We start from the raw sequence: 18,025 nt of genomic DNA, 5'->3' as shown, positions 1-18,025 counted from the left end.
AATTCCAAATTTAAGGAGTTAATATTTTCATAAAGTGAAGTTTGAAATAATTACTTAGATGTTCATTGGGAACAGAATGTTTATTACTTCAGACTGATATCATTCAGTGATCAGCTGTAAAACGCTGTCCTTTACAGGGACTATGGAAAGTTAACTTAACAATTAAAATAATCTGTAGGCTAAAAATGTCATATTGAAAAGTATGGGGAATGTGATATCTGTCTCATACACAAGTGGAGAGGACAGATTTGTATTTAATTCAAACCAGTGCATTTCAGTAGTTTTCAGTGTGTTTGAATGTTAGGAAGTGCTGACTGTACCAAATACTGTTTCTTATAAGTATCCACAGGCGACACTTCTTTTGCTTGGGGATTTGAACTTTAGTTGACCATGTTGGCAAGTGACATAGAAGCATGCAGTTGTACTTGTATTATCAGTAAATGTCACTCCTTTCTCTTTTGTTAGAGAAACCTGATAAATGTGCTGGAGCTGCATAGTGTGATTACAGGTCACATAGCACAAATGCTAAAGCTGGACTGTGTGATAAATAACCCATTTGGGACTGTAGCTTTCTCTTAAAAGTAGAAATCTAGGAGGATGGCAGAGAATTCACTATAGTGAAGGTATCTATATAGTGGTGCACCTAGCTTTTTCAATACTAAAACAATCTCTGTGATTTGTAAAAAATCATATTTTAACTAAATCAAAACTGAGATGAAGAATTCATAGATCATTGCCTGATGTAACAGGATCTTGATGAAATTGCCTTCTGTTGAATAATATCCGGTGCTTGATGAGAAATTATTTGTTTCAAAAATACAACAAGTTTTCTGAACTTTGAAGGTGTCTTAAGATTTTGAGACTCCTGAAGTATACTGAAGAGAAGATTTAGTGTTCAGAATTATGTTAGTGAATTGGAGAAGCAGCATTTTAAATGTAGAATGTAGTTCAACAGGGATGATTATTAAGCAAGAACAAGTCACTGTGCAAATGCATGTTGGGGGAATAATTTATCAGGCAGTACCTCTGCAGAGTGGAAAGATCAGAGGTCATCATTGCTCACAGGTGAATGTGATTTCCCAGCATCGTGTTAGTGCTGAGGGAAAAAAGAAAAAACCTCAAGTTATATTGGCAATTATAAACTGGTATGTTACAGTAAACAAGTAACTTGGTTAAGTGACCTTCTACTTCATTAAGTAGATAAGTAACTTGGTTTAGGATTTTGTGCTCAGTTCTAGGCACTGCGCTTGTAAAAAAAGGAAAAAAGAATTGGAGGTTGGTCCAGAGGGAAGCGGTGAGAATAAGATATTAATGCAACATTTTTTAGGGATGATTGAAATTAACTGGAATAAGATTACTGGGAGAAGAATAATCTTGAAATAATGTTTGTTCTTATGAAAAAAGCATTCAACTTCTATTTTTTATATCTATTATATCACAGTGGCCTATGGTTTTATATTCTCTAAATTGAAGGCATATTTTGAAACAAAACAAAATAGATACAGGTGGGATTTTATTTAGAAGACATTTAAATGCATTCTTCTATATACATGTTAAGGAGTTGATGAGGACTAAGTTACTCAATCCAATCACTTGGTGTTCCTTTTGGGGCTCAGGTCTGCGCAAGCACGACGTCTGCTTCCTGATCACGGTGCGTCCCATGCAGCCCTACGGCACCAAGTTTGACAGGAGACAGCCTTTCGTTGAGCAGACTGGCCTGGTGTATGTCAGAGGCTGTGAAATTCAGGGCATGTTGGACGAGAAAGGGCGTGTTATTGAAGAAGGTATGATATACCAAAACTTGTTCAAGAGATTTATCTTTTTTTTTCCTGTCTCTGTTTTTTTATCTCTAACAGCCTAATTGATAATTTTTCTCTCTTTTAAAGAATGCTCATTGAATTGGTTACATACATGGAAAAAAAACAAACCAATTCCATAAGCAGCCTGAGAAAGGTTAACTAGTTTCCTCTGGTAAAATCTGCTGTAGCTACATTAATTAAATAAATCCAGTATTGGGTTAAGGAGTAAAATAGATTCTGTTCAAAATCTATTAGAATAGAGCAGTGAAAATGTGTCCATTGCTATGCAGAAATTAGTTTCATCATATGAATATGTCTGAATTTCATTTGAGGGACAATTATGGATCACTTATTTGAACAATATTTTGCTTTTAGCACTGAGTCAAATTCTAATCTTGCTGTGTACTTATGAGCAGGACCTGAACCAAAACCAAGACTTAAAGGTGATTGCAGAACATACAGAGTATTTCTAGACCCAAACCAGTATCAGCAGGACATGACCAATACAATCCAAAATGGAGCAGAAGATGTCTATGAGACATTTAATATAATAATGAGAAGAAAACCAAAAGAAAACAATTTCAAGGTAAGATACCTGCTGCTTGGCTCTTAGGTAAGAGTATGTCTGAATATGCTGCCAGTACTGAGACTTTTTTATTTTAGATGCATATTGTTAGGCTTTTTAGGTGGCAAAGTTTAGGCTTTCCCTGCAGGAAGCTAAAGTATATCAGTTAGTGATTACTTTCCCCTGCAGATAACTCTTACACTGAAAATCAGAACACTGCTACTTTGCTTGAGTTTATAATAAAACATTAGTTTATAATTTCAGTCTTCTAACAGGAGGCCTGCAGATTTGGACTTTTGGGTTAAGGAAGTATGTGGAATGTTTTTGTTACCTAATGTAATAGTGGACTGTAAGAAAAGGAGTAAAAAAGTCAAAATGTGAAAATCAGAGGAGTCTGATTTTGGGAGGGTCACTGAATCAGTTACTGGACATTGGAGTGTGTCAGGTCAAGAGCAGCCCTGCTGGGAAGCACTCGGAGGTACTGGTGCATGATAAGCTAGATATGAGCCAACAGTGGGCACTCTCAGTCCAGAAATCCAGCTGCATCCTGGTCTGCAGCAAAAGCAGGATGGCCAAAAGGTTGCAGGAGATGCATCTTCCCCTCTGTTCTGCTCTTGTAAGACCTCACCTGGAGTGCTGCATGCCCTGTCAGGAAGGACGTGTTTGGAGCAGTCCAGAGGAATGACCAGGAGATGATCAGAGGAATGGAGCACCTCTCCTGTAGGGAAAGCCTGAGAGATTGGAGTTGTTTAGTCTGGAGAAGAGAAGGTTTCAGGGAGATCTGACTGCACCCTTTCAGTAAGAGGGATTATAAGAAAGATGAGGACAAACTTTCTAGTAGTGGTAGTACAAGGAGTAATGTTTATAAACTAAAAGATAGTAGATGCAGTCCAGATATAAGAAAGATATTTCATTATGAGGGTGGTGAAACACTGGAACAGGTTGCCCAGAGAGGTGGTAGATGCCCCATCCCTGGAAGTTTTCAAGGTCATGTTGGACAGGGCTCTGAGAAACCTGGACTGCTTGAAGATGGCCCTGCTCATTGCAGGGGAGTAGACTCAATGAGCTTGAGAGGTTCTTTTCAGCCAAGACTACTATATGATTCAGCCTCAACAGTGCTGAGCAGAAAGGAAGGAGCCACTTCCCTTCACCTGCTGGGCAAATGCATACTGTAGCATGAACAAGGTGCTGTAGGCCACCTTAACTGCAAGAATGCATAATTTTATACACCTAAAAATATTTCTTATTCAGTTTCTTTGCTTTTTAGATCTCTGAATCATTAATGTTCCTTGAGTTTTCCATTTTGAAAATGCAGCATGAATGAAAAACTACATTTCTTTTGGTGCCTTAAAATCATGCACTGCATAATTGAAGTGATCTTTATTTTGAGGGATTCTGTAGCAAGTTCTGTGTAAATGGATAAACAGGTAGGCAAGAAGACTTGGACTTTTTTTCTTTCTGTATCTAGAAAGATGGCTCTAGTGTGAAGCTGTAGCTTGCAGCCTACATAGACCATTGTGGTGCTGTGTTCTTGCAGTAGTAATTTACAGGCAAATTGCAATTCAAGCTGTTTTGTGCTGGCATTTAGGAAAGTCTCATACCTTCATTTTTCAAGACAATCTAAGGTATTTCCACATTTATCATATTGATGCCAGCTTGGGTGCATGCATTCTACGCCATTTGCAAACCTTTCTAGCTTCAGCTGGAGAAAAGAAAACCAGATGATGCTGTGATTAGTGTAGACAGTGTATGCAGCAGATGGAAGGCAGCTTGAAGTTTAAAGCTGAGCTTGTAGGAGAGAAGACAAGAGGACTCTTGTGCAGTGCTTTTAAATTAAGCAGATGAGACAGCAGAGAAAGTGCAAATACAGTGTGTTTGCTGGAGGTGACACCACTGTGTCACTACAGTTGGTCAGCAGTGTTAGTTCTTACAAGAATGAATCTTACTGTTTTTACATGCATAGAAATTACTTTTTGAAGAGCTGATGCAAAGTTTTTGTGATGTAGAAGCACCACATTTGCTGTTACGAATATATTTCTTGCTTCCTCTTAGAAACTGACCACTGGGTTTAGAAATACTACCTGAAAATGTGACATTGTCTGATTTCTTTGTTCTTTTCTTAGCACAAACATATTATGCTGTGCTTAATATATGTTTGAACTGGAAATACTTGCTCTGTATTTGCAATAAATATATAAATTTTTTTAGTTAATATGGGACTTGTCCATCCATATATCTTTGAGGTAATTCAGACTTCAGAAGTGCTAAGATGCCCTCAACTTTATAGCTTTACTGGTCTGTCACAGAATCCACAGCATGACTGTGACTGGAAGAAACATATTCAGAGAATGGTTGAGGTCAGAGGGACCTTTGGAGATGGTTTAGTCCAAGACGTGTTTAAAGCAGAGTCAGCTTGAGCAATTTGCTTAAGATCTTGTGCCTGTGTAGTTGAAATTGGATATGTCCAGTGATGGAAACTACATAGCCACTTCTACACAACCTGTTCCAGTGTTGCATTACCTCTACAGTAAAAATATTTTGGTGTATTCAGGTGGAATTTCCCATATCTCAATTTGTGTCCATTGCCCCTTGTCCTTTCACAGGGCACTACTGAGTAGACTCTCATTCCATTGACCTTACTTCCTCCTGTTACATTTTTTTTATACAAATCACTCAAATTCTCCAATGCTCCTTGAGTTTTGTATTCTTGAGGCTGAACAATCCCAGCTCTCTCAGCTTCTCATACAACAGATTGTCCAATCCCTTAATCATTTTAGTGACTCTTTGCTGGACCCATTCCAGTGTGTCTGTGTCTCTTGTCCTGAGGAGCCCAGCACTGGACACAGCCCTCCAGATGTGATCTCACCCATGCTGTAGTGGGGAAGAATCAGGACCTTAATAGAGGCTGACTACGCAGGGATGGTGATCATATTACTTAACTCTTTGAATGATACAACACAAGCAAGAAAAGAAAATCCTACTCTTTGGAGATGAATAATAAATGTAGACTATCTGAATAAAATTCTGTACTTCAATTTGACTGACTGTTCTTTTACAAGATTGGCATTTGGAGGTTCTGTATTATATTCTGGTGTGGACAGCTGATGCACTCTGTTTTCCATTCATTTGCATTCATGTTTGGGAGCATGGGAAGTCACAGGATCTGGAAATTAGTGCAGATACATGGTGTCCAAATGCCAAGTTTCAAGTGAGGTGGTTCTTCAAGGCTTGCCATTAAAGTAGCCCTTTAACAGGAAGGCTAAAATTCAGCTACCTCTTTGTTAAAAAGCACATCTTCTATGCAAGTGTAGGGTCTGGAGCATTGGTGTTTCCACAAGAGGGGAAAGGAGAGAAAACTTACATAACCACAGATGATTTTATAAATTAATTTGTGGGTGAAGAGCAAATGCTTGGGAAGCTTAAGCTGACTGCAGGAGTGAAATTTATAGGCATGTAAGAGGAAACCTTAAACTGCATGAGGATCTTCTGTGCATTTTTACCTTGCTGTGAGTGTTCTGGGATGAAAACTTTACTGATGATTATGGCCGTCTTTACTAGCTCTTAGTTTAAGAATTCTGTGCTTTGATTCTGGTGTTCTGTTGCAGATGTACACTGTCTGTATATTGACTCAATGTAACCAAACACTGTTGATTAAAGAGTTATATTCTATCTTCTTAAAACAGATTTGATTGATCTTCAGTATGATTTTTACTTGGTGAAAAGTCAGTCTCTTCAATCCTATTTTTTCTGTTTTTTCTTATTTACAGGCTCTTCTGGAGACTATTAGGAATCTGATGAACACAGATTGTGTGGTTCCTGACTGGCTTCATGACATCATTCTTGGATATGGAGACCCAAGTAGTGCACACTATTCAAAAATGCCCAATCAGATTGCAACGCTGGATTTTAATGACACTTTCCTGTCCATTGATCACTTAAAAGCTAGCTTTCCTGGCTACAATGTTAAAGTCACTGTTGACAATCCAGATCTGCATGTACCCCCCTTCAGGTGATCTCAGTATTTCAAGTACTTCTTGATATTCTTGCTGAAATGTGTTTTCAGGTAGAGTTACGTTCAGAGGTTGAAGTAAGATGCTCTTTCTTTTAAAAAAAGATGGAGATATGTTTAGATTATGTTTAGATATGCATCAGAGCATTGCTTGTAGATCAGCCTACACAGTATATTCAAAAAACAAAAGTATGAGATAGAATCAAGACACATAATACTCTCTTCTGCATTATGGTATCTAGCCTCCTCAAGATCAGGCTAGAGAATTTTAATTACATAGTTGCCTTACATGTCTTGTTACAACAAGCTAAGAATAGCAATTTCAACATCAGTTAAAATTTGGGCTTTTGGAAACACCATTCAGTCAACACAAAGTCTGAAATCCCATAATGCATGTTTTTAGAAATTATTTCTGAAATAGGATGCCATTGGCAGCTAAATGAGATTTACTTGTTTTGATTCAGTGGTGCTATTGTCCAGCATTTTTAGACTTGACAATTCTGTCCCTCCTGGTGCATTTCCTTGAATTTTGACAACTGAGTTTCACAGTGCATAGTATTGGACAACAGTTCCTTTAGCTGAAGAAACTACATCTTTTCCTGGTGAAGGAATAAATCTGTGGAGGGAGAAGATTCCTTTCCCCTGCTCCAGTCAGCTTTTATTGTGGCTAAATTGAATCTCGAAAAGCAGGGGGGTAATCTCCCAAACATTTTTTTGGAACACTGTATGGAAAAGGCACTAGCAGTATATAATCATATAAAATAGTCTGAAGGTATCAGGAAAAGATCTCACACGCAGTTTTCCTCAATGACCCGTTGTTCAGAGTCAGTTCCTGTATTAAGAGAGGTACTGCTCTTCATGAAGAGCTGTTGCTCTTCCTACTGCTACATTTGTCCTGTAAGAGATTATTACTGTTACAGGTATCTGCATTTTGGATGGGCATTGGGATTTTTTCACTTGTGATTTGTTTCTGAATTAGAGAAGCTTGCTAATTATATATAGAAGGCTATAAAAATTGAAATTGGAGGATAAAAACCTTCATCTGTTGGAATAGTTTGGAACACTGACACAGCTTATGTTCTATTACAACTTTTCTCCTGTCCCTTCCATTTTCACTTATGAACTTCTTGTCTTCAGTGTTTTTCCAGCTGCCTCTCTGCACTTCTTCTGGCCTTTCCAGTTATGAAAAGAGTGCTTTTGACACACTTTTTGTTTAATCAGCTTCATCAATTCGTCATTTCTTTTCTTTATTCTCCTTAAAACTGTCATTTGCAGCACTTGCTTTCCTGTTGTGTGAAAGTTTTTCTTAGTAGTGAGAAAAAATCTTCATCACCTTCTGAGAGAGTCTATGTCATAGTGAACATGTTGAATTGTAATCTTAAATTATGTGTTACAGGATAACTTTCCCAATGAAGGAAGGTAAAGGAACAAAAAGAAAAGAGGATGGAAGTGAAGAAAACCCTGAAGAAGCTAAAACACTGATTGTAGAGCCTCATGTTATCCCAAACAGGGGACCATATCCATATAATCAACCAAAACGGTAAAAAATGGATGGGAACTTATTTTCAAATGATAACACATGCATAGCAGTTCATTTTCAGAAATGAGACTGGTTTGTTTTATATTTAAATCAAAATATTCTATTGCCCATATCTGTTAAAAAAGTCCCTTGAAGAACAGTGAGAAATACTGTCTTCTAGTGGTTTTTGTCTCAGGAATTTCAATATTTGGAACATAATACCTAAATAATTTTACAACATTCTCTGCAAATAATGACTAAAGACAAACAGGCATTTAGATGGAGTTTGTTGTCACATGGACAACATGATTTACTGTCTTCTTTAGAAATTTCGAAACTGTTGTATCTATAAAAATGATAGTTGTAATGCTGATTTCATTTGTGCAAAAGTTTGCAAATGTGTAGTTCAGGAAAGATATAAACAGTTAATTGAAATACAACTTGTTAAAACAATTGCTTTTATTAAAGTTGTTGACAAAATCTGTCAGTTATCTGATCTTGTTTTGCTTTGTTACAGCAATACTATTCAATTTACCCATACTCAGATTGAAGCCATCCGTGCAGGAATGCAGCCTGGACTAACTATGGTAAGAAGGTTTTTAAGGATTCTATACTCTTATTTAATTCTGGCCTTAGGTACATTCAGTGAAATACTAGTAATGCCCCTTTCTGTAGCCTTGCTGAGGTGATTTCTAGTAATAGTTTAAGGATATGAAAAATTAACATTCAGAGGCTCAACATGCTCCAATCTTCAAAAAATCATATGGTAACCCATCTCTGTATCCTGTGTTTCAGTGGCTGAAGGCTTTCCACAGCAACTGAATTTGCTTTTGCAGTGGTTGGAGAGTCCTTAAATAAAGCAGGAATGATTTCATAGCAGTTTGTAATTTTTTGTGTAGATGCTTATGAAAACTGCTATTCTGTGGTTCCTAATCCTGAACAAATTATTTTGAGATGCTTTCTTTGTAATACTTGGATACCTTTAAAATGTCTGAGGTGTCAATTTTGGAGTGTTTGTGGAATTGAGCCTATGAAAACATTAACTGTTATTATTTGTGTGTATCATCAGCTGTAGATTTCTGAGTAAATAGAAGGAATGAACTCTCTTTTTTATTATTTTTTTCCTGTTCTTTATGTCTGTTTCACCTTATTCTTTTTCAATTGTGTGTCTTGATTCTCTTCTCACTATTTCCCCCCTGTTTAGACTGTTCTGAGGCTAAACTACCTTTTTTCTCTGAGGATGTCTCTTTTCTTATTGGTTCCTGTTTCTTCCATACTTCCTGTGCTGGATTACCATATTCCTTTTAGTCAGGAATCTGAAAAAATAGTCTGAAGGAGTCTTTTGTAATACATTGCATTTGGTCGGAAAGTTCACCAGAGCCAGGAAGCAATGTGTAATGTCAGTGTATTGTGAGATTGTTCTGGGTTTTTTCTTCCCCAGCTGACTGGTGTTTTTTGTTGTAAAGTATTCTGATAAATTGTGTATTGATTTTTGTTTGGTTTTATTTTTTGTGTGTGTGTGTGTGTGTGTGTGTGTGTTTGATTTTAGGTAGTGGGTCCACCTGGTACTGGAAAAACTGATGTAGCAGTCCAGATCATATCCAATCTTTATCATAATTTCCCTGAACAACGAACTCTAATAGTTACCCACTCTAATCAGGTAAAGTGTCAATCATGTGTGGAATTTTCCTGTAATTGCAATGTAGAAGAGCAGTAGGTATTGAGATCTTTAGTTTGGGAATTAAATTTGTCTGCTAACAATGGAAATTTGAGTTGAATTATGTGCAGTTTTGCCAGTTTGATAATGAGAAATTAAATTTTTGAATTTCAGGTATGTAGTTCTAAACTATTTATCTGAAGTTTTCAATGTGTTTAATTGGTTGGAGGTCAAAAGTAAGAAAGTATTTTGAAAAAGTCTCTGCTTGGTTCTTACAGTTGCATATGCATTGCAAGCGTGGCAGGTTTTTACTAATTAGCTTTCTCAGACACTGGTTGTTCTGTGCTTTGTGCTCCAGAGGGAAGGCCTCTTCAGATGAATATTTGCTTCCCACTCATAAGAAATGGCGTCTAACTGCTAATTCTCAAGCATATATAAAATAAAATAATAATAATAATAATAATAACAATAATAATAATAATAATAATAGTAATAATAATAATAATAATAATAATAATGTTAAGTTTTTAAGAGTCTTAATTTTTCCACTTTACTGTGCACTGGTGCAGCCTTACCTTGAGTCCTGTGTGCAGTTGTGGGCGCTACTATATACAAGAAACATAAAGCTATTAGAGAGTGTTGATAGCAGGGCAACAAAGATGCTGCAGGACCTTGAGGGACAGCCATATGAGAGCAGCTGAGGTCACTTGGTCTGTTCAGCCTGGAGAGGAGGAGACTGAGGGGAAACTTCATTGTGGTCTACAGTTTCTTCATGAGGGGAAGAGGAAGGGCAGGCATCTCTTTTCTGTGGTATGCAGTGACAGGACCTGAAGGAACAGCCTGAAGTTGTGTCATGGGAGGTTTAGGTTGGATATTAAGAAAAGGCTCCTCATCCAGAGGGTGGCTGGGCACAGGAACGGGATCCCCAGGGAAGTGGTCACAGCCCCAGCCTGACAGAGCTCAAGAAACATTTGGACAGTGCTCTCAGGCACAGGGTGTGACTCTTGGGGTGTCCTGTGCAAGGCCAGGAGTTGGACTTGGTGATTCTTATGGGTTCCTTCCAACTCAGCGTATTCCGTGATTCTATGAAATCTGCATTTGATTTGGAATTATTTGTTTGGAAACCAGGTCAGCTGTTTCCTGGTCTCCTGGTTAGCCTGTCCTCAGTTATGAGTTACTTTAACTGAACATACCATTGGAAAGCATTTCATAATTTTTCATCAAAGCAAGATCAAAGAGTGGTTGAGGGGGTATTGTTTTGGTGAGGAGTTACAGCCTGGAATAATACAGGCCAGTCTGCAGTGGGTTGTAGGAGAGTGACGGGTTGAAGTTGGGAGAAAGGGTTGAGAATATGTCCATTGAGGAGAAAAAGAAGAAAATACTTGAAGGCAGATAGAAGACTTCTTACCAGACAAGACTTGAATGAGGACATTAACTTGAAATTGTACCCTGGGAAATTAACTGTATCTCAGGAGGGTAGTTACCCATGCTTTGATGCTGCACTTTAAGATGTTTGCATGTTTTGCAGCTGCAAGTGGAGCTTGTTTGTGTTTATTCTTATTTTCAAAACATGATGATCCAGTGCTTACAAGCTTCCCCTTTGAAATTAACGAGTTAGTTGACAATAAACCACTAGAGAACTGAAGAGTTTAAGGTAGAAGATGTAGCACACCTAGAAGTTTAGTTAAGCAAAATTAGTCAAAATGGGATAGAGTCACAGTACCTGACATTCAGTACCAGATGATACTTCTTTCATGTACAGTAAAAGTTAAATTGTTTAATGTCATCACACAAAAATTGGTGTTTGTGAGACAGTTTTGTAAACTGATAGCTTTATCAACTGAGTTAACTATGTGATAGAACTAAATTTTGAAATTGTAAAATCAAATGTACTTGTTGCATAAAGTATGCAAATAAAAGGGTGTTACTAGGCTAATTTCCTTGTTGTCAAGATTAGGAGTTTCACTATTAACTTTGTTTTGTTAAAACAAAATTATTTTTGTTTGTTTCGGCTTCCATTTATATAAAATAGGCAAAATATCCTACTTTACTTACAATTCCTCCATTTTCCCCTGCCAGAGGACTGTGAACTTCTAAAAACTACCTTTTCTCCTGTTCTTGTCAATCTTTAGGCTTTGAACCAGCTGTTTGAAAAAATCATGGCTCTAGACATTGATGAGCGTCACCTTCTGCGTCTGGGTCATGGAGAAGAGGAATTAGAGACAGAGAAAGATTTCAGCAGGTGAGGAAGGAGATGCTAATGATAAACTCACTTGTACGAACATGGCAGCAGCATGTCTCTGTTGAATCCACTCTCCCTCTCATGCGAAGGAGCTGTGGTGGACAAGTTTTACCCTTCTCATATTATTCAATCCTAGTAACACAGATTGCACTATTTTTCAGTACCAGATTTAGTAATTTGGGTTCTTACTCTATACAAAAGCTGTGCTCCCTAGAGCATCTAAAGGCAGTCAATTGCTTGTTAACAAAATCAACTGCTTGAATAATATATAATTATATATTTTTTGACCCTTATACTTTCATACAATTATTCTGTGAGAGAAATTAGAATCATAAAGTGGATTCTTAGAGCTACAGGGTTTTTTGTACAAATATGCTATCACTTCTACTATAATGGTGATTTTTGCATGAATAAACATGGAATTAAAATTTCTTCTTTGAATTCTTCTTGAACTGCTTAACCCTAAAGTTGCTTATTTCATTGATACCACATTTTGAAGTGTACATATGGAAGGAAAGCTATCAGCTCTGTGTCAGTACAAAGACTTAAGAACCTGTTCTTCTAAATATTTGTATGTTTGTCATGCGTTAGTCCAATTGACGTCAGTAGGATTACACACATTCATGAATGTAAGCGGGGTATAATGGTTGTGCACTGGAAATATCTGAACTGTCCAGAACTGGATTATCATAGCCATACTTTGACTTCAAAAGCTGTAGTAAAACTTATATATAGTCACTAGAAGCTACCCACATATACATAGTTCAGTATTTAGCAGAATAAATACCTTGTGATTTTTTTTTCTTTTAAATGGAATGCTTTGACATAGTCAAATTATTCCAGAAATTTGATAGCCAAAAACTTACTGAAATGATGCCATAGCAGGTATTTATTTAGTAATATCCATAGTTTAGTATATTCCTTGAACTGTAGTGTTCATCAATGTTTTCTTTAAGATGCTAGATGGTCTATTTTCATGTTTTCTCAAGGGAGATTGAGACCAAGGATCTCAAGGGAGATCCAGACCTGTGGGATATTTGTGCAAGCACTATGGGTTCTGGCAGTTCAGGAGGGAGGGGTAAAGATTGAGGAATATATTTGAAGGTGGGCTGCACTGCTGTGAAAACTTTATTTCTCATTAGCTTGGCTTTGCGAATTGTTAGGGCTCAGCTGATAAAAGTAGTCAGCATGTAGCAAATTCTTAGGTCTTGGAACAGGGTTGTGGTTGTGACAATTTTTTGGCAGGGTGCTGAGGTTTTTTGTGATCTCTCATTGTGATGCTTAGATACTATTTTGAGTTTAATAAAAATTATGTTATATGTAATTTGTTTTGTAGGTATGGAAGAGTTAATTATGTGCTGGCTCGAAGACTTGAACTTCTGCGAGAAGTTGGGCGATTACAAGAGAGCCTTGGAGTCCCAGGAGATGTATCTTACACTTGTGAAACAGCTGGCCACTTTTTCTTATACCAAGTAAGGACTGAAATACTTTTGCAGAGACTGACCTAAATACATTACGAAACACTTTGTAAAACTTGCAATGAATTTTTCAAATTTGAGAGTAAAAGCAAAAAGCATTTTCCTTGGTGATTCACAATACAGTAACAGCTAAAGTTAAAATTGCAGCATGACTTGCTTGTGTTGCTATTGTTTTAAATCCTGCCTGCTGACTCACCAAGTCATTGCTGCCCTTCATGAATGCTGGCAAAGATTCTAACCTGAAGCTTCTCCTTCAGATAGGAAAATTTGTGGGCTGCTTTATATTTTGGACAAGCATTAGAGCAGCTACTTGATGGTCCTCATAGGAGGCTTTTATAGCATTAAATGCCTATGTGAAATCAAATGTAGAGTGTACAGAATGGTATGTTGCATGTCCCTCATTTCTCCTCCATGTATTTTTCAGTGATGAGGTGCACATTTGCAATTAGTGTTGCATAAGGAGGCTTACAGAGTGGCACTCAGGACTGAATGCACTTACTGTGTATGTTTTTACAGCAGTTACTCTGGGCTAGCTTTAGTGTGGACCATAACATTAAATGGACATTAGGTGTTGAAGAGTGCAAGGAATACTGTAGAGAACATCTTCTGGTTCAGTTTCCCCCTAAATGAATCCCACTTGGCATTTAAATCAAAGTAGTGTAAATGGAGATAATAAAGAAGTTTATTTCTGTATTGGGTGTATGTTGCAAGGTTTTGGTAGCAAGTGGTTGTAGGAATGACCTCTGAGAAGAGGCCAGGGGCTGCCCTGGGCAGGATACAGCCAGCTCCAGCAGACCCACCACTGAACCAAAGCTGAATCCACAGTGAAACTGGTGGTGTCTCTGTGAAAACCACTTTGAGAAGAAGTCAAAAGCCAGCAGCAGCCAAGGGCAGAGAGGGGAATGTGACAAACAACCCCATGCACCCAGGTCAGAAAAAAAATGAGGGGGGAGGAGGTGCTCCAGGCATCAGAGCATAGGTTCCCCATAGCTTGTGGAGACAGCCATGATAAAGCAGGTTTTCCACCTGCAGCCAGTGGAGAGGCTGTGGCAGAGCAGATAGCGACACTGCAGCCCATGGAGTTCCCCATGCTGAGCAGGTGGATATATCCTGAAGGAAGAGGCAGCCTGTCTAAATCCCATGCTGGAGCAGGGAAGAAGTGTGAGTAGGAGAGATGTGGTGTAAGTGGCAGAGATGTGGTGTTGTGAACTTGAATGACAGCACCATTATTTCTGTACTGCTCAGGGTAGGGAGGAGGTAAAAAAATTGACAATGAAATTAAGCCTGGGAACAAAGAGGGAGTGGAAAAGAAAGATGGTTTTGGTTTTGTCTTTGTTGCTCGCCATCTTGCTCTCTTTTTAATTTGCAATAAATGAAATTAATTTTCCCTGTATTGTCTGTGATGCTACTTGCTAAGCAATCTCCCTGTCTTTATCTCAGCCCATAAGCTTTTCTATCATAATTTCTCCCACTGCCCTGTTTCAGAGGGGGAGTGAGAGAAACTGGGTGGGTGTCTGGCAGCCACCCACCACAACTTCAAAAATGTCATTCTGGCACAAGGTCAAATGGTACATAAGACATACCTTACTTCCGTGATATTTTTTTTATGCTATGCTGCAAGCCTGTATATTGCCAAAACCCTTATGATATAAACCCACCTTGTTTTGTTGTAGGTAATGTCTCGCTGGGAGGAGTATATCAGTAAAGTGAAAGTTAAAGGTGGAAAATCGCCAGATGTTGCAGATGTCTCCAGTTTCTTTCCTTTTCACCAGTATTTTGCAAATGCTCCTCAACCAGTTTTCAAAGGCAAATCATATGAAGAAGATATGGAAATTGCTGAAGGATGTTTTAGACATATTAAGAAAATATTCACTCAGCTTGAGGTAAGACATGTAATTGTTAAAGGCAAACGAATCTCGCTAATCCTGTAGAAAAACTACACGATTCCAAAATTCTCATTTTCCCTACATTCTAGAAGAAATATACATGTCTAGGCAGCTTCATTACCTTGCAAGGTGAGAATTTCCACCTTTGAGTAATATAGGTATGTTACACAGTAGGGGCAAGGGTCTGGTCTCTTTTAGCTGGATCGTGGGAAGCAGCCATTCTGTGTCCCTTTCCACTGGTGAGGTTACAAGGGTTGGTTCACCTATGACTGCTCCTCTGATCCTCACAGGGTCATTGTATTTACAGTGAGTTGGCTTTAATCAGGTAACCTAAAAGTAACAGATTATCTTCTGTTTTTGCCAGAATTGCTTAAGAGGCTATTAAAAGTTAAGGTAAAGGTGATTTGTGTATCATTTGATTATCATAACAGTAACGGTCTTTCTACTACTGAATGTAATGTCATGTTATGATGCAGTAAAGGAGGAAAAAAGAAGATATAGTACAAAAAAATTTTGGGGGATTCTGAGAGGGTTCCTCAGAATTATTTGAATATTTGTCTGCAAATTTATATGTATGTACAGGTTGGAAGAATTCTTTCATAGGTTTTTACCTATGATTGTTTTTCAAGATACACTAAACCTGGAAACCACAACAAATTAGTCAGATGGAATTGTTAATAGTACATACCCTCAGAGCTTTCCTGTTGAATTATATCAAGAAGGTGGCCACACAGTTTGAGTTGTTTCATTTTTTAAGTGATATTTTTTCATATTCTGACTTCCAAGAATTTTCTTTTGTCCTCCATAGGAATTCAGAGCATTTGAACTTCTCCGCAGTGGCCTGGATAGATCCAAATACCTGTTGGTGAAAGAAGCAAAAATCATTGCCATGACTTGCACGCATGCTGCTCTGAAACGACGTGACCTGGTTGAATTAGGTTTCAAAGTAATGTTTATACTAGTGTTACTGTACTACTTGATTTTGGTGTTGGTTCTCTCCTGTTCTCCACCCCATACAAATCATTTTATCTGCCCCAAATCTAGGCAGCTAGATTTGGAGTTGCATTATTTTACCTGTATGTTTCAATTTTTTAATTTTACTGCAGAAAAATATAACTTCTGTAAGTAAACGATTAAATCACTTTTAAGTTACTGTATATACAAAAATGATAAATAATGCCTTTTTTAAAAATTCCGTTTTGCCATATTATGAGATAAACAGCAGTGATAGGATTAATAAAATAGAGGCAGAACTGGGTAGAAAAACATGGCTGTTACAGATTTGTTTACCTAAAAAGTTAACAATTTGAGGAAAAAGAACTATGATGCAATGCTGTTTTCACTCTGCAGTGGTGACTATAATTATTAATTTCATGCAGTCTTTTATTCTGACAAAAGCCAACCACCAGTAATTCTTTCAGTATTATTTTTCACTGATCATGTACTGTACTGGATCACAAAATGGCTTCTCTTCGGCCTCAGTGCAGAGATACCAAATTAGTTTGCTCTGCTGCACAAAACTTTTCTCTTGTGGTTATGGCATTTAGGAAGCACGTGATGTAATTCAATCATGGATTCCTTCTAGGTATAAGCCTTGACTGGTACAGAGAAAGCTGCCATTGATGTAGTAGGACTTCACCTATTTGGTAATACTGATATTTTGCCTGTAAGGTGAACTCCTGCTGTAACCATCCCTCCCAGCAAAATCTGAAGGAGTAATAGATACTTTCTTTTGGTAGGCTGAATAAATACGTTTATTTGTGTTACTGTGTTTATGGACATCTCTTTACTTTTTTTTTCCTCAGTATGACAATATCTTAATGGAAGAGTCTGCTCAGATTCTGGAGATAGAAACCTTTATACCTCTCCTGTTGCAGGTTAGACTTGAAACATAAAAGATCTTTAAAAACAAAAATATAAATAAGACTCGGTGTTCTTGAATAATATTGACTATTAAAATGAAAAATATCATGTGCAGGATGTAACCCAGAACTGTTACTTGCTAGTAAGAACTTTCACATTGATTATGAAATTATTTTATTCAGTGAAGCGTCTTAGAGTTTTTTTTCAAACTTTTAAATGAGCATTGATTAACCAGATGCATCTGGCAGGTGAGGGAAAATAGGTATATGTGGGAAATGCAGAAACTGAAGCATTTGTGTAATTAGAGTAGACCATTTCACCATAGAGGCATATTCTGGGAGATATTCCATGAGTTTATTTATGTGAAGCATCCAAATGGTCCTTGAAAATTGAGTGGGTTTTAATTTTAATAAAACCTAAGATGTAGCCTTCCAGAGTAGCAGTACTTGATTTCTTCGCTTGCAATTCAGTGAGAAATTTTTAAAAACAGAATTCTTGGGGGCCTCTTTGTCCAAGATTAAAATATCTGATACATACAGAACAACTATATAGAATGCTTTGTCATCTCCAAAGCAGAAGCTTTTGAGGAGAAAAAAAAAAAGTAAGTTTTGGGTTTTCGTGGTTTTTTTATTCTTGCCAATAAAAAATATTTCCATCCTCTTACTTTCTTACTAAGGCATTTTCAGGCTTCAAGAATTGGACAGTCCAGAGTTCAGTTTTCTTTCCTTGCTGTCTGATCAGAAACAGCTTCAGAGCTCTTCCACTTCAAGTGGCAGGAAAAAGAACTTTATGTTCTGTCTCAAATAGTGTTCCTATGGGGAAAGGGAATTATCACAGGAGTGTGTAATGAGGATCTGACAGCTGGAAGTCTCCAAGACACTAATTGTGAAGAGCATTCAGTCCAAGAGCCAAGATGGGAATTAGTATGGGGCACATCCTGGTCATGGAAGAGGCTATTTGAGAATTACAGAAGTAAACAGATGAAGCACAGGAACTGCAGAGATACT

The 18,025-nt window shown here is 37.6% G+C and overlaps 1 protein-coding gene across 3 annotated transcripts in view; it reads left to right on the top strand.

The window, feature by feature from the left end:
• The window catches only part of AQR (aquarius intron-binding spliceosomal factor), a 49,258-nt gene that overhangs the window by 19,520 nt on the left and 11,713 nt on the right, over positions 1-18,025 (top strand). For all 3 annotated transcript variants that reach the window (XM_064424093.1, XM_064424092.1, XM_064424094.1), the window contains 11 exons: positions 1,617-1,784; positions 2,216-2,385; positions 6,132-6,373; positions 7,770-7,913; positions 8,410-8,479; positions 9,442-9,552; positions 11,682-11,791; positions 13,128-13,263; positions 14,943-15,152; positions 15,964-16,101; positions 16,961-17,032. In XM_064424093.1, the coding sequence (XP_064280163.1) occupies positions 1,617-1,784; positions 2,216-2,385; positions 6,132-6,373; positions 7,770-7,913; positions 8,410-8,479; positions 9,442-9,552; positions 11,682-11,791; positions 13,128-13,263; positions 14,943-15,152; positions 15,964-16,101; positions 16,961-17,032 (1,571 nt within the window). The remainder of the gene's footprint in view (positions 1-1,616; positions 1,785-2,215; positions 2,386-6,131; positions 6,374-7,769; positions 7,914-8,409; positions 8,480-9,441; positions 9,553-11,681; positions 11,792-13,127; positions 13,264-14,942; positions 15,153-15,963; positions 16,102-16,960; positions 17,033-18,025) is intronic.

This window comes from Passer domesticus, chromosome 6 (assembly GCF_036417665.1).
Source record: "Passer domesticus isolate bPasDom1 chromosome 6, bPasDom1.hap1, whole genome shotgun sequence".
NCBI lineage: Eukaryota > Metazoa > Chordata > Aves > Passeriformes > Passeridae > Passer > Passer domesticus.
The sequence above is the reverse complement of the archived record's forward strand: the minus strand, read 5'-3'. Positions and strand labels throughout refer to the sequence as shown.